Below are 17,720 nucleotides of genomic sequence, written 5' to 3'. Positions count from 1 at the left end.
AACATAACTAGTGTGTATAGCAGAACAGTCAGTTACTACACCAATAATGTATTTTACAGTACATAACATAACTAGTGTGTATAGCAGAACAGTCAGTTACTACACCAATAACGTATTTTACAGTACATAACATAACTAGTGTGTATGGCAGAACAGTCAGTTACTACACCAATAATGTATTTTACAGTACATAACATAACTAGTGTGTATAGCAGAACAGTCAGTTACTACACCAATAACGTATTTTACAGTAGATAACATAACTAGTGTGTATAGCAGAACAGTCAGTTACTACACCAATAACGTATTTTACAGTAGATAACATAACTAGTGTGTATAGCAGAACAGTCAGTTACTACACCAATAACGTATTTTACAGTAGATAACATAACTAGTGTGTATAGCAGAACAGTCAGTTACTACACCAATAACGTATTTTACAGTAGATAACATAACTAGTGTGTATAGCAGAACAGTCAGTTACTACACCAATAACGTATTTTACAGTAGATAACATAACTAGTGTGTATAGCAGAACAGTCAGTTACTACACCAATAATGTATTTTACAGTAGATAACATAACTAGTGTGTATAGCAGAACAGTCAGTTACTACACCAATAACGTATTTTACAGTAGATAACATAACTAGTGTGTATAGCAGAACAGTCAGTTACTACACCAATAACGTATTTTACAGTAGATAACATAACTAGTGTGTATAGCAGAACAGTCAGTTACTACACCAATAACGTATTTTACAGTAGATAACATAACTAGTGTGTATAGCAGAACAGTCAGTTACTACACCAATAATGTATTTTACAGTAGATAACATAACTAGTGTGTATAGCAGAACAGTCAGTTACTACACCAATAACGTATTTTACAGTAGATAACATAACTAGTGTGTATAGCAGAACAGTCAGTTACTACACCAATAACGTATTTTACAGTAGATAACATAACTAGTGTGTATAGCAGAACAGTCAGTTACTACACCAATAACGTATTTTACAGTAGATAACATAACTAATGTGTATAGCAGAACAGTCAGTTACTACACCAATATACATATACTCAATCATCAGAGCTCAATTTTTGCGACTTTATGATTGTATGGCACATTACATAACATTTGAAAATATTTACCAAAATTCAGCAACTTAAAAAAGACAGTATCTTACATGTAGATACAAGAAGACAGTTGTGATTTTAGACATATTTTAGATTATCAAACAATAATTATATTAAAAATATATATGTTTTCATTCATATATCATCTTTAAAAGATAAAGTTGTTTATATACCAGTTCTAACAAGTTATTAATGGGTAAACTTAATAATGCTGGGTAACTTGGTTGATCTGTGAAATCACATTTAACCTTTTCACCACTAGACTTTCTTGCCGAAACTTTTCTGCACTTTTTGTATTCTTCAATATTTCTGCCAAAAGACAAAATTTAAGTCAATTTTCAGTTTTTTGAAGGAAAGTGCAAACTATAAATGGGACTATTTTGTGAATTTGTGATGAAAAGAGGAAACTGGTGGTGAAAAGGTTAATAACATTGGATGTCATATATTGAAACAAAATCATTTCACATATGTATAACAAATGTCCTATGGGAGCCAATATTGAATCCATGGGGTACCTCCTTTTAGCAATGAATCCTATTAGAACCTACATTTAACTGCGAAGTTAGCTCAAAAATACAGATCGAGAAACTTACATCACATAATTCTCAGGTTTTCACCCACGCCAAGGAATCTTTTGAGTCCATGTTTAGCCATTCTTTGAATTATAATTACATTTATTGGTTACTGTAAGTGTATTTTTCATTTGGGTTTTAAAACTACATATATTTAAAAAATATCTTATTTTTTTTGAATCACTCATAAAAGTATTATTACACAGCAGTTATATATTAATCTTGTATTGTTGTATTTGCTCTCTCATATATTGTTGGGCCCAGAACAGATAAGCACCGTTATATGATTGATATCATCAATTTATTGTACTCTAAGTGGATTTATAACCCATATATTTCAGTTCTTGCTTGGTCAACTTGGTCTACAGCTTGGATCCTTTTAACATCGGCTTGAGGTATTGGTAGTAAGACTCATGAACCTAAAATAAAAAGGAAATCATTAAAAAGCTACATGCAAGAAAGATGCGATGAATTAAATTTCACTAAGTTATAGTTGAGTTGATGTCATTTAAATAGCAGGTACCAATTATAGTATAACCATTTAAAGGGCAGAGGTCACCATGCCGTGCCGTGCAGTGCCTTGTTCAACGTACACATTCGTACAACATGTACACATGTGCTGCATGACAATCACCGCCCTTTAATATATATCTTATTGTAGCGTTTATAACATTACACATTGATGTCTTGAAATGGCTTCTCAATTTATGATACAATTATTTAAATCATGATCCTGTGACTCTGGTTTAGACACAGGAACCTCAGGAAAAGTATAACAAACTATTAGGCTACTAAATAAATTGAAGCCAGGCATAAATTTACCATCTTTACATTAATTTAGAACTGCTCTAACTAAATTTAGAATTAGTGCTCACAATCTTAAAAACACAGACACACACACACACACACACACACACACACACACACACACCCACACACAGAAGTGAAGACAACAAATAAAACAGATACAGGAAATTATATCAGCATAATCATAAAAACAAATGATAAACACAGTCTAATGAATCTCACTAAATACATTTTCAAATGCTTCACTTTAAGATAGCCGTAACATAAACTGCCTAAATTCTCTTCTTTATTTCTTTAATTAAAATTTTTTTTGCTCAAACTTTATTGTATTTTTATCTAGATCCCAAATGAAGATATGATTTTAATAATTTATTTTATTATCATTATTATTATCATTATTATTATTTACATATTGCCGAATAATAATCAACTGATTATATAAAGGAATTATAGAATGAGGTTATTTAGATCAAACATAAATTGAAGAAGTCACATAATTTGTGATTTGATTTCAAAATAAAAAAAAAACCTATACATTATCAAATAAAGTGAGTCTGTGAAAGATCTGGTGTGTGTTTATCTTACACTATTTTGGCAGTGTCTCAGCTTGCTTATTTGCAAAATGTGTAATACCAGGTATATATATTTTTTATTTTAAATCCAGAATAATTTTGTTCATTTTTGCTTATGTAATTGAACATTTCTAGCTTGAAAACATCAGAACAAAAAGTCTCAAAATATACAAGTACCACAAGAATAAAGAAATAATAAAAACTGACCTCAGTTTTGTTCAATGGAGAACTTTTAGCCCAAAGATACATATTTTCATAGACATTTCCATCATATCTTCCTAGTATAGATCCTAATAGCTCATCGGGCACGTCAAAGGCATCACACAACGCTACTGCATTAGGGCGTATCACATCCAGCAACAAAAGCATTTGCTCTGTTGCCATGGCGATTTGATTACCATTCATGTAACCATCCTATAGGAGTAATTCACACCATATATCTTATTTATCTGATACATGTATTTCTAAATTAAGATCATCCAATCTGTACATTTCACACATTTATATGACAACTTGCAGTAAATGGAAAAACTACCATTTTTACCATCACTATGGTAACCTCCCTCTCTATCTGAAACAGATATAATAACATGGTAAGCTGTACATCAGCTCTATGGATTTAAAACCACAATTGATTATACACAGTCATGGATAGATCAAAGAAGATCCCACATACCACTTACCACAAAATTGAATGGGTCATGTTCATGTTTTTTTCTAGAGTCAAATAATATTTTCCAGTATTCACATACCTGTAGGAAATCCCCAGCACTTTGTTGTATACCATGTAATGCATACAACTGACAGAGACTGATCATTACGCTTTTCAATGGTTGTGACATGGTCAGCTGTTTCACAGAATTCACATAGTTCTTTACCACATAGTAGTGAGAGTGAACCTAAGACAAAGACATGCATTAAAATACAGTAAGCCCAAACAAAATTAGCTTATTGATATTCAGGTCATTATATACAATTACTTGGTTTCCATATGCAAATTATATAAACAGCTGTCAGTGTGATAGCAATTAATATTTAATTATATTTCAAATACAAGACAGATCAAAATTATGGAGTATGGACAAATTATGATGTCAAAGTGGGTAAAAAATATTTGCATTTAATTCGCTTTTAAACCTTATTCACTACATTGCATTTCAAATGTAGACAACAGTGTGACAGTTTAAATCAAGGAAATATGCATAATATTCACCTCTGCTGCTTTCAATAACTCAATGTGAGATTCATTCCACGCTATATGGTGTGGTTTACCAGATACTATCTTAGACTGCAGTGTTTTACCAGCAACACTTACCAATCTATGGAAGAAATACGTATTTTAGAGGCGAGATATATCATAGTAGTGATGAGATACATCATAGTAGTGATTAGATATATCATAGTAGTGATGAGATATATCATAATAGCGATGAGATATATCATAATAGCGATGAGATATATCATAATAGTGATGAGATATATCATAGTAGTGAAGAGATATATCATAGTAGTGATGAGATACATTGAAGTAGTGATTAGATATATCATAGTAGTGATGAGATATATCATAGTAATGATGAGATATTTCATGATGGTGAGATATATCATAGTAGTGATGAGATATATCATAGTAGTGATGAGATATATCATAGTAGTGATGAGATACATCATAGTAGTGATGAGATATATCATTGTAGTGATGAGATATATCACAGTAGTGATGAGATATATCATAGTAGCGATGAGATATATCATAGTAGTGATGAGATATATCATAGTAGTGATGAGATATATCATAGTAGTGATGAGATATAACATAGTAGTGAGATATATCATAGTAGTGATGATATATTTCATGATGGTGAGATATATCATAGTAGTGATGATATATATCATAGTAGTGATGAGATATATCATAGTAGTGATGAGATATATCATAGTAGTGGTGAGATATAACATAGTAGTGATGAGATATATCATAGTAGCGATGAGATATATCATAGTAGTGGTGAGATATTTCATGATGGTGAGATATATCATAGTAGTGATGAGATATATCATAGTAGTGATGAGATACATCATAGTAGTGATGAGATACATCATAGTAGTAATGAGATATATCATAGTAGTGATGAGATATATCATAGTAGTGATGAGATATATCATAGTAGTGATGAGATATATCATAGTAGTAATGAGATATATCATAGTAGTGATGAGATATATCATAGTAGTGATGAGATATATCATAGTAGTGATGAGATATATCATAGTAGTGATGATATATATCATAGTAGTGATGATATATATCACAATAGTGATGAGATATATCATAGTAGTGATGAGATATATCATAGTAGTGATGAGATATATCATAGTAGTGATGAGATATAACATAGTAGTGATGAGATATATCATAGTAGCGATGAGATATATCATAGTAGTGATGAGATATTTCATGATGGTGAGATATATCATAGTAGTGATGAGATATATCATAGTAGTGATGAGATACATCATAGTAGTAATGAGATATATCATAGTAGTGATGAGATATATCATAGTAGTGATGAGATATATCATAGTAGTGATGAGATATATCATAGTAGTGATGATATATATCATAGTAGTGATGAGATATATCATAGTAGTGATGAGATATATCATAGTAGTGATGAGATATAACATAGTAGTGATGAGATATATCATAGTAGCGATGAGATATATCATAGTAGTGATGAGATATTTCATGATGGTGAGATATATCATAGTAGTGATGAGATATATCATAGTAGTGATGAGATACATCATAGTAGTAATGAGATATATCATAGTAGTGATGAGATATATCATAGTAGTGATGAGATACATCATAGTAGTAATGAGATATATCATAGTAGTGATGAGATATATCATAGTAGTGATGAGATATATCATAGTAGTGATGAGATATATCATAGTAGTGATGAGATATTTCATGATGATGATATATATATCATGGTAGTTGGATATATCATAGTAGTGAGATATATCATAGTGGTGAGATATATCATAGTAGTGAGATATATCATAGTAGTGAGATATATCATAGTGGTGAGATATATCAGAGTAGTGAGATATATCATAGTAGTGATGATATATTTCATGATGGTGAGATACATCATAGTAGTGATGAGATATATCATAGTAGTGATGAGATATATAATAGTAGTGATGAGATATTTCAGGATGGTGAGATATATCATAGTGATGAGATATATCATAGTAGTGATGAGATATATCATAGTAGGGATGAGATATTTCATGATGGTGAGATATAGTGATGAGATACATCATAGTAGTAATGAGATATATCATAGTAGTGGTGAGATATATCATAGTAGTGATGAGATATATCATAGTAATGATGAGATATTTCATGATGATGATATATATATCATGGTAGTTGGATATATCATAGTGGTGAGATATATCATAGTAGTGAGATATATCATAGTAGTGAGATATATCATAGTAGTGAGATATATCATAGTAGTGAGATATATCATAGTAGTGAGATATATCATAGTAGTGAGATATATCATAGTGGTGAGATATATCATAGTAGTGAGATATATCATAGTAGTGAGATATATCATAGTGGTGAGATATATCATAGTAGTGAAATATCAAAATTTAGTCAAGGTTTCATGGCAATGGTCCATACTGGTAGTAACGATCAATGCCACTTAAATGGACTGCAAAATACATTGGAAATTCCTATTCTATACCATGTATCAAATCTGAGTGAAAATGAAGACAACAGTTTCATTAACCTTACCTGAAAGCTCTGTGTGTATATGCATCAACCAGCAAATCTAAATTTAAGAAATCTGTAGAGGATCTAGCTGAACATTTAGCTGGTGGCGGTGAAGTCAAGTACAATGCAAGACTCGGCAGTTTATCTCCTGATGTTGCCATGGATATACATTTTATTAGGTATCTAAAATTAAAATAACACACACAAATGAAACTTTGCGTAAAACTGATTTCAATACTTGATCTAAATCAGTCATTAAATAAAAGTCAGGTAATGGGTAATAATTATTGAATATTATATTATAGCATTATCAATACCAGTGGATTTTATGATGTCATTGCAGCAGATTATTTGCGATAATGTGTTACACTATTGAGCATCAAGGCCCTGTCCCATGAATATGAATACAATGTTGATTTCGAAAACGAATAAAGAAGAAACTATTGAAAAAGAAGAAATATTGTTAGATAACAAGTATTTAATACCACAATCGACATCAAATAAAACGGTCCATAACCAATAACAGCGGATTTCATTATCGAAATCAGACAATATTTTGAAGGCATCGTCGTCTGCTCTGTACGTTAACGCGCGTTCGGTCGAAGCATTCCATCTAGTACGCGCGCTTCTAGATTCCGCGACTGATGCTGCTGTCCAGGTGGCCTCCTGATTAGTTCGCCTTATTGTGTTGTTGAAGTGAGGCTAACCGAGGATAATTTATCCAAGCAAATGCGATAAACGAAATGGGGGTACAATGTATGTCTACGAGTACAGAGAAATGGATTTGTTCTGTTTTTGTACTACAAAATTTGCGAAACGAGATCGACGAAAGACCGACGTGACTCTTATTTCCTCGGCGTCGACTCCCGGTAAATGTAACAGTCCGGGCACAGTTTGTATAAATAAATGAAAGTATCCGTGTTCCCAGGTGTGTATCTGTTTATTTATACAGTGAGATTAAAATCACTGTTGTTCTCCTTCTAGGATGGCTAACACCCACTGGCTTTCCGGTCATGTTCGTTCGCTCGCTACGCTACATTTGGCTTCATAGTATTCGTCAAATCCCCGCCCTCCCGTGAAATTTAAAATAACTATTACACAGAAAGAACAGTTGCCAATAATATCTACCTTGATTGTTTGAAAAAACTAGTGGGATGGGGTAATGATGCAACTACGTACATGTGCCCGGGTACGCATCCCTACGCACAGTCGATCCAGCTGGACCACGGCGGCGATCTAGCGTAGTGTAGTGCAAGCATCGGTGGACACCGATACGGCGTACCAGTCCCCGGTACTAGTCACGGTGTGCCGTTCGCTCAGGCGATCACTGTAATGCTACTCCACATCACTCATCAGTCACTCATTCACTCGCAATGTAAATGAGTTCAATACAATTATATTTGATGGATTAAAACTAGTTTCTTCCTTAGTTTGCCATATGAGATTGTGGAAACAATTTCCAGAAAGACATTTTAAATTATTCAGATTCACGGGCCAGTGACTTTGAAACTATTCCGTTCACTGTAGATTTTTTTCCAAATTTTTCCGCTTTTTAGAGGCAGCAAATCCACTGGTAATACCAACGCACTCAAGCACACTTTGTGCTCCATATATGTACTCGGCTAACGCCTCGTACATATATGTCACACAGAGTGAGCTTTCGCCCATTATGGGTTGGCGGGTCAATGAATACAAATCAAGCGTGGGTGAGAATCATTTAATGAGTGAAAACAAGACAGTCGGTGAGTACAAATCAGTTAATGAATGAAAGAATGGAAATTAGTCAATAAATGATAATCAGTCAGAGTAAAAACCAGCCAATGGATAAAAATTAGTCAATGAAAGAAAGTCAGTTAATGAGTAAAAATCAAGCAAGAGGTGAGAATCATTCAATGATTGAAAATCGATCAAGAAACAAAAGTCAGTCAGCCAATGAGTACAAACCAGCCAATAAATGATTGGAAACTAGCCAATAAATGAGAACCAGTCAATGAGTAAAAATCAGCCAATGGATAGAAATTAGTCAGTGAATGAAAATCAATCAATAAGTGAAAATCAGTCAATGAGTGGGGATAATAGTTCTTACTACCATGTTCCCATCAACAATACAACATTTAGAAAAATATTTAGTCTGAGAATTGAGAAGTTTATATGGTACCTGGCAGTCTGTAGCATCATTACTGAGTATTCGCCTTCTACAGTAACTAAAGCAGTTGCATTTGTATATAAGTTCGGGAATCCACTAGCGTGAGAGTAACCATGGCCGCCACAAGACAATCGTAGTGTTTCTAACCAAGAGGTTGCAGATAAAGATGAGAAACCTTTCATAGCAGATGACAGACCATGTAACTATTGTGAAAAATAAAGTGAAAAGACACATTACATAGGTTTCAAAGTCTTGACAGAAACTACACTCTAAGAAGTTCAATCTTATTTCAAATATTCAATATCACTGACAGAGGTAATCTTAATAGGTCTCTGAGCTTGTAGGTTTCTAATCAACCAATCAGAAGACTTTCTGATGGTATGTAAATAATATTGTAATAAAATGTGCATTGTGTCCATTTCTGTTTCATCCTTGTCATTTCACAACTTTGATTCTACCAAAAAAGATGCACTATTCTCCCTGATCTGTTACATGGCAACGAAAATTGTCTAGTTATTTTGTTGAGTTCGGTGTTCAACTAAGTGCTCACTACTCTGGGCACTAAGTCAGACAAGTACGGTAATGGCAAAAATTGTAATTATAATAATTTTGGAGATGGGTGGTCTAATGGGGCAGAATAAATTAATGTGATTTTACAATTTGGAAACAGTAACCGACAAGCATCCATAGTATTCTGTTATGCTTTTGGGCAGAACAATCAATTTACATTGATGTGTATAAAGACACAGTACCTCTTGTATAGATGACATATTTCCTGCAATGATGTCATCCTGTATTTGGTCACATCTATCTCGTATGTTATGGGCAGCAAAGAGAAATGCATAGGCTGTAGCCAATGGTGGGAAAAGTTTCAACTGCTGAGACTGGTAGTAAATGATCTGTGGTTCCTCTCCTCTAACAAAACAAAACACAGTAGACTGTGTTGGTACAGGACTGGCTCTGATTATAGTGTTCCTCAAAACAGACATAGCACTTTGTAATGTCATTTTAACGAAGACAGCTCCACTGATTTTCAAATATTTAACACAATCTACGATGTCACATTGATAACATATAAACCTCCATCAGAGCACAATTTTGGATGGCTTGCTTGATTTTAATAATATTTTCTTAATAGCGAATTCTTCCGCATCGGCAAATCTCTTCCGTGCTGTATTCAATAACATTAACATATTTAAATGAGCTATGGTAATTTGAATACGTTGGCATCATCCACCATTTTGATTGGTTAATTAAAGATTTGACCTGTCAGGTCAAAGAACACCGTCCCAGGTCAAAACATGGCGGATATTCATTTCTACAGCATTGAGTTTAAAATGTCATTCGCTTACAATGAAATAAGTTCAAATTTGTTTTCATTTCATAACAATTCAACAAATTTATTTTTTGCACATTATTATAATTACTACTAGGTAATAATCAAAAATTGTGAATCACAGTATTACTGGATTGCGTTACCGCGATCATTTGCTACTAAATAATGCTGTTGTGTTCGTTTTTGTTTGAAACTTCTTTTTGAAATATACTTTCGCTAATAATAAAATGAAAATAATTGTATTTGGTGCATGAGTTTAGTAAAATGTAATTTTTTTGGAGAAAGATGTGCTGGGTGACATTGTAATGACATTTTAGGTGGTCTACTTTTAAATCCAGCAAGTAAAAAAAAAGTATAAAATTTTAAATTAGCTGAGCAATAGTTTCTTTCGTTTTGGGTAGTTCAACTCCCAGCATTGAAAGTTGGCGTAGGTGGGTTTTTTAATGGAAATATAAGTCCCCGAAAAATATTTGATAATCATTTTTTGAAATTTTGAACCCCAAATAAGGGCCCACCAGCTGTGAAATGGCTTGAGACGATTTTTCGAACGGGCGAATCTATGGCAGAATCCGGTAGTTTTTTACAGTCTGTCTTTTGGATTTTTTACAACACAATTATAATAGTATCATTGCTTTCTAGGTGTATGAGAATTTCTATTGAAAAATATATGACTTTAAATTTCAAATACTGTAAAAGCATTTATTTTCACTGGCATTTAATTTCACTATTTTGATTTTTGATCCTTTTCACTGAATTTTACGTTTGAGAAACAATAAATTCTATTTTACTTACAAAAGCAAAAATAACGAAATTAAAACCTACTGAACAATTAATGTGTTTACAGTAATAGCATCAACAAATATTAGAACCACATATATAAACATATCTCATAATTACATGTATACAAAGTGAAATACATTAAAATCTACTTTGAGTTATAGAAACCACAAGAATTGTTAACAACGACAAAGACAATACTGACAGAATTCTTTCATCACATCCAAAAAAATAATGGGCTCTAGTTCTTACCCGGGAGTCAGTTCCGTTTGTCTTCTCACAGCACTGTATCTTATAGCGATAGTACAGCCAAAAGAGAGAACTCGTGCAGCCGCTGCGACTAAAGTTATTCGTGTTAAGACCATAGCACCGTATATTATTTTATCACTTACTGGTGCACTGTAAATACCACTTGGTGATATCTAGTCAAATTATCATTGAAAATAAAAATATTATCATCATTTATAAAAGATGTGGGGTCGTTGGACTATTATTAGGCAATAACTGTCGCTGTTAGCAAGAAAAATTTCAATTAAAGAACTTAAGATATCATTAGAAATATGTATAAATATGTATAGCAATTGGACTTGTTGTTTTCAACAATAATTCAAAAATATCACAAAATGAACAAATCTGAGAGAGGTCCACATGTAGTACCTACAGTACTCATTCCGCCCAACCTCCCGCTTTTATCGCTTTTTTTCCGACCGCTTATCGCTTAATTTCCGACCGCTCGCTGCTTTCCGACCGGAAACCGACCGCTTTTTTTCCGCTCGCTCGCGTTCGCTTTTGTTCGCTCGCTCGCTCGCTTTTGTTCGTTCGCTCGCTCGCTTTTGTTCGCTCGCTCGCTCCTGCTATGACTGGCTTCAGAAACACCGTCCGCTTGCCAACCGACCGCTGGAGTAACAATGATCGTACATTGTATGTATAAACTTAAGTTTTTATTCGTAATAAATTTAGGTTTTAATGACGATTCAAAATACAACGCCTATTGCTTCTCTGTTTTGGAACAAAGACGCCTTCAAATCACTTGACACATTGTAACGTTTGCTACGCAAGTCGAACTGTGACCTGTATTTACATATTTACGTCCTTGTGTGTGTGTGTGTAGTTCAAGCAGCTATATGACTGGTCAATCGCGATATTATTGAGTACTAGTATTTGTGTGTTGTGTGTGTGTGTGTGTTTCTGTGTGATTTTGACTAAATTTATTCCGAACGGCGCTCAAAATAATTTGACACTTTGTTATTTTCGAACGCAACTCACACTATGACTCTTACTCAATTTGCACAAGTAATACGAATGCTGTAGTTCAGAAAATCTATTGGTTAACTTTTGATCGTGTCTGGGTGCGCAAAACAAAACTGCACATATAATTATCGCATAGCTGAATTTCTACAAATCAATTGGACTTAAACTACTAGTATAATGACTGTGACGATTAATCGCTTGTCTGATTACATGCGACGACGAATTATTGGATTGGCAGCAGCCGGACGAAAAATGGAAGAGATCTCGGAACAGTTAATTTGTTGAGGAAAACAAAACAAACGCAGCTAGTGATACATTTTGAAAACAAAAATACAAAATAAACGCAATCAGAGGCGACGACTACGCGCGTTGGAAATAAATAAAACATCTGTTTTAGTATGTTGTGACAGTCTCACCAAACTCTTTTACTCGCGCAATATAATTATGTTATTTCCCAAAGCACTTATATTTAATACATTGACGAAAAACACCGCAAGAAAAATGTAAATCAGGCTTATAATTACTAGTAACTCTACTCGAACGCAATGTTGATCACTGTAAAAGTGGATAAATTCGAACCGTCATCAAATTCAAAATTCAAGCGATCTCGTTGAATGTCAAAAATAAACTCGATGTTTAGAAAGACAAAAACAACAACATATTAGAGTGCAAAAAAGCTAGCAGCAAAGAACGAGAAGTGCATGTGGGAAAGCGGTGAGTGAATTCGAGAAAAATTATGCTGATGTGAGAACAAGCCATATACCCGCGGAGTACTCGCTAAAACATCGAGAAAATGTGCCATTTCAAAGAGCACCCTTACAAATAATGTCTGCGATTGTGTGAACATGATAACGTGCAAACAAGGAACAGAGCTCGTGGTCCACCAAGGAAACTTAGCGATGACGCAGTTTTAGATGTATACGGCTGTTGAAAACAGAGACTCCTTCGATCTCATATAAGCAGGTTCACGTGGATGTATCATTTTCAACTTTTACCAACAACGCTATGATAATAAAGACATTGTGAAATTATTTTGTTTTTATGTAGAAAAATACAGTAATTTTACCAAGTAAAATCATATTTATTAAAATTATTGTTCATACATGAGTTGTCGAACACACTACATAGTTTGTAATTTCATCCAGCTTCTTTCAGTCACGATTCAAGACAAATAAAAGGCACAAATATAGATAATATAGCAAATTATTTTTTTCTGTAATATTCGTGTGTAATCAGTAATTATGAAAAAAAATTATGGGTACATTTGGAATACATTTCGTTATGAATTATTATTAATATCAATTTCTAAATTATCTTGTCAAAATCAGTTTTTTTTTTCAGGGTTTTTCCCCCAAAACGAAAGAATTTCATAATGTCGGGAACGAGAAGTTTTTTTTTTGTTATTATTATTATTTATTGGGAACGGAAAGTCTTTATCGTAGTGCTTCGCCTCGGTTGTTTATGAGCTCTTCGGGTCGCTAAAACTGTATGTGCACCTCTGTTGGGGTGAACATTTGTATTATTATACTGAATAAATCTTAGAACAGAAATGGTGGCACTCAATCATGGCAATCTTCCAGGTCATCGTTAGAAAGATTTTCGGAGGCAAATTTAATCTTGAAGGATTGCAGGAAATTGACCCTTAACGATTCATATTTATGAATTAATCGGGATTCAGGTACCATAGTGTTTGTAACAGAAAAAAAAAGGTTTTCGCGGGGATTTTTCATGCAAACATTGTGAATGGTTCCCCGACACTGATTCCTTTTTAACTTTCAATTTGTCTAAGACGCGGCAAACCCTGCTCATGACCGGAGACGTCGTCGAGATGCAGGTGCGATTCCTCTTAGCAACGCGTTCTATTTATTTCCAAAGCGTGTGGTCGGCACCTTTGATTGCGTTTATTTTGTTTTTTGTATTCACGTAATCTATCGCCGGCAGCGTTTGTTTTGTCGCGTCTCACAACTTAATGTCCAAGCTGACTTTGTTTTGGTTGTAAGTGAACTACGTACAGCTCATGAAAGTATTTCGCCCAGAGTTCGCAAAAAACGGAATACCCTGCAAACTTTGAATCCTTTATTTTATAATGAGACATTGGGCGCAAAAATAAAAACCATAATTGTAATTCAACAAGTTTATGTAACGTGTTAGTCCGCTTGCCAGCCGCCTAGTTAAAAAACGCGATCTCCATTGATGTCGGCTTCGACAACTTCGGACAAGTAAGATGGGCGCTGGCCGACATTACATTTGCAAGTATTGTATTTGTTTGACAAATTTTACACTGCTGTCATTCTATAACAATCGATTGGTCGTTTTTTTCAGTCTTACTATTCCTGCAGATATTCTTCAATTGTTATAGGTGCCATAGATTTACATATCTACAACTTGACCCGTGTTAAACCCAAACCTTGCGTGCATGACAACCGTCACCCTACACACGGTTACTCAATGAAAACCATACTCTACAGTAGACATTTTTAGCTCTCCACCAAAAATTGAATGGTTTTATTTCATACTAGTTGTGTCTGTGTCAGCGTCGTATTCGATTTCACATGTTTGGTTCGATCTTGTTTATGGTGGACATTATTGCTACGCTTAAGTATTATTACCAATTTTATATGGCCGTGTGATCCACCGTATTTTTTCAACGGTCGTTCTATAAATTTTTGATTGTATTTATTCTTATTTTAACATCATAAAAACAAAAATGACACACTTGTACATGAAACAGTAGGTAATAAACTGTAAATGCGGGAGGTTGCTCTGTCAGGCGAGCGAGCGAGCGAGCGAGCGAGCGAACGATTGCGCGAGCGGATACTTCCGGATTTGCGCGGTCGAAAAAAAAGCGGAAATTGCGCGGTCGAATTGAACAAAGCGAGCGAAAAAAAAGCGATCGAAATCCGGAAGCGGGCGGGAGGCTGGGCGAAATGAGTACTGTATATATGTAATATCAAAGCAATCGGACTTGCGGTTTTTAACAAGAAGTCAAAAATATCACTTTTTACCAAAAATAACAAAAATATTCACCAAAATTAAAGAATTGAGGATATCATCACAAAATGAACAAATCTGAGAAAGGTCCACATGTAGTACCTATATATGTAATATCAAAGCAATTGGACTTTTGGTTTTTAACAAGAAGTTGAAAATATCACTTTTTACCAAAAATGACAAAAATATTCACCAAAATTAAGAAATTTAAGATATCATTATGAAATGAACAAATCTGAGAGAGGTCCACATGTAGTATCTATATCTGTAATATCAAAACAATTGGACTTGCGGTTTTTAACAAGAAATCAAAAATATCACTTTTTACCAAAAATTACAAAAATATTCACCAAAATTAGAAAATTTAAGATACCAACATGAAATGAACAAATTTGAGAAAGGTCCACATGTAATACCTATATATGTAATATCAAAGCAATTGAACTTTTGGTTTTTTAACAAGAAATCGAAAATATCACTTTTTACCAAAAATTACAAAAATATTCACCAAAATTAGAGAATTGAAGATATCATCATGAAATGAACAAATCTAAGAGAGGTCTACCCCAGGTACATACACACCAAGTATCAAAGCATTCAGGCTTGTAGTTTTCAAAAAGAAGTCGAAAAAGTAAAACATTGACACGGACGACAATGGACAAGCACTCATATGATAATCTCCGCTCGACAAAGTCGACAGCAGAGCTAAAAAAGTTTTCTTGCATCTACTATAAGATCATGATTATGTCCCTTGAACATGAATATATATATATGAGAATAATATGTAGTTGTACACTGAATGCATACAAAAAATTCATATGCAACACAGTTCAAATTGACTATGAAAACGAAATGTACCGGTATATCCAGTGAACAGAGCAGCGCATACACAAAAATTAGCATAATAAAAGATGACCTGTCTGACATTTTACTGACCGCGTCAACGCCAGGGTTGTGTACAGTTTGGATAATTAAAACAATGGATTTTCAACGTTTTCATTCCGTTTTTTATACAATTTGGACTGTAATTTGCCCATTGAAAGTACAGTTGTAAAATAAACCAGTTTTGTGACTCATCATACTACTTGTAACTGTGGATATTTGACGTTCAGCGGTACTTGGTTCGACCGGAATTTGAGACATGGCGGGACACGGTAGTGTAACATGTACAGTGACCGGCATGGCAACCTCAGTCCCAACATCTGACCTGGATACATCTTTGGTATAATAATTTTGTGACAGTGTGCCTGACAGGTTGTGTCGTTGCTCTGGGGTAAGTTTGTTGGTGTAAAATCGGATTCTTGCATCGTTTTTGTGACACATACATGATATGCCTTGCCTCAACTTCGGCCAAATGAAGGACTTTGCATGCCGGTGCTCTGTACTGTGGTTGGTGTACACTCGGCAGAAATCTTCAGATTTCGAAATTACCTTCATCATTTATTTAACCATAGTGGAGAATTACAATACCATATATCGTCGTTGAATTCTGAGTTGTCCCGTGTTTTTTGAATGGCAATTACCTGGGTGCAATTTCACTGCAATTTTGTCAGCTAGAATTTGAACGCCGCTACGGGACACCGGTTGTTATTGGTGTCGAACAATTTTTGCCTGTGACTTGTAGTTTCTTGCATTTTTGTTTGTCCTTCAATCCCCTCAGCTCATCTAGTTAGTCACCAGTTAAACTTAAAGATCATGTTTTTTTTGGTCGAGGTTCGCAATCCATTTCAAAGTCACAACACGAAGAACACAGAGTTCTGGCATTCGCTTAGGCACTGTCCCTCACGGTGTTGAGGGAGGGTGGTTTAGGTTTGTGTGGCGAACGACGATCAACCAACGACTGACGCTCACAACTTGGATCCCGCCATTAACAAAAAGCAATATTATGGTCAAATAATTTTTCAGATGTTTTTAATTCGGTATTTTTTCCAATATTTTTCCAAAATTCAGCCACTATATTTTCCTAAAAATCAAATACTACTGGTTTAATGTATTTCCACATTAAACCTGTAGTCAATTCATATTTCAGGGCCACTTGGTTTAGCCATGCATTATCAGCCAATATACCATTAATTGCATATGCAAATTTTGTGTTTCGACCAATCAAATCGATGGATTACCACCATCAATATACTGGTATAATATAATGTGATATATTTGATGGTATGAATTTGCAATGAATTGTGGGAAATATATAATAAAAGATTTTCAGTGCTTCAGAATGTTGGCAATCAATTTGGCTCCCAAATCCCAATGTGTGCAGATTCACCCCTTTTTCAAATCCATGCGAATCCTTAGGATATTTTCCACAATTCATATAAACAGTTCCACCA

General features: G+C 34.1%; 1 protein-coding gene across 1 annotated transcript in view; it reads right to left on the bottom strand.

Moving 5' to 3' along the window:
* Nucleotides 1-1,074: 1,074 nt before the first annotated feature.
* LOC100376959 (peroxisomal acyl-coenzyme A oxidase 1-like) overlaps nt 1,075-17,720 on the bottom strand; it is a 28,980-nt gene continuing 12,334 nt past the window's right edge. The window contains exons 7-14 of the mRNA XM_002731980.4: nt 11,398-11,567; nt 9,785-9,947; nt 9,045-9,235; nt 6,908-7,069; nt 4,301-4,406; nt 3,840-3,986; nt 3,295-3,501; nt 1,075-2,127 (exon numbers count right to left, since the gene is read on the bottom strand). Coding sequence (XP_002732026.1) covers nt 2,071-2,127; nt 3,295-3,501; nt 3,840-3,986; nt 4,301-4,406; nt 6,908-7,069; nt 9,045-9,235; nt 9,785-9,947; nt 11,398-11,567 — 1,203 coding nt within the window. The 3' untranslated portion in view covers nt 1,075-2,070. The remainder of the gene's footprint in view (nt 2,128-3,294; nt 3,502-3,839; nt 3,987-4,300; nt 4,407-6,907; nt 7,070-9,044; nt 9,236-9,784; nt 9,948-11,397; nt 11,568-17,720) is intronic.

This window comes from Saccoglossus kowalevskii, chromosome 10, assembly GCF_978046115.1.
Source record: "Saccoglossus kowalevskii chromosome 10, keSacKowa6.1, whole genome shotgun sequence".
NCBI classification, from domain to species: domain Eukaryota; kingdom Metazoa; phylum Hemichordata; class Enteropneusta; family Harrimaniidae; genus Saccoglossus; species Saccoglossus kowalevskii.
The sequence above is the reverse complement of the archived record's forward strand: the minus strand, read 5'-3'. Positions and strand labels throughout refer to the sequence as shown.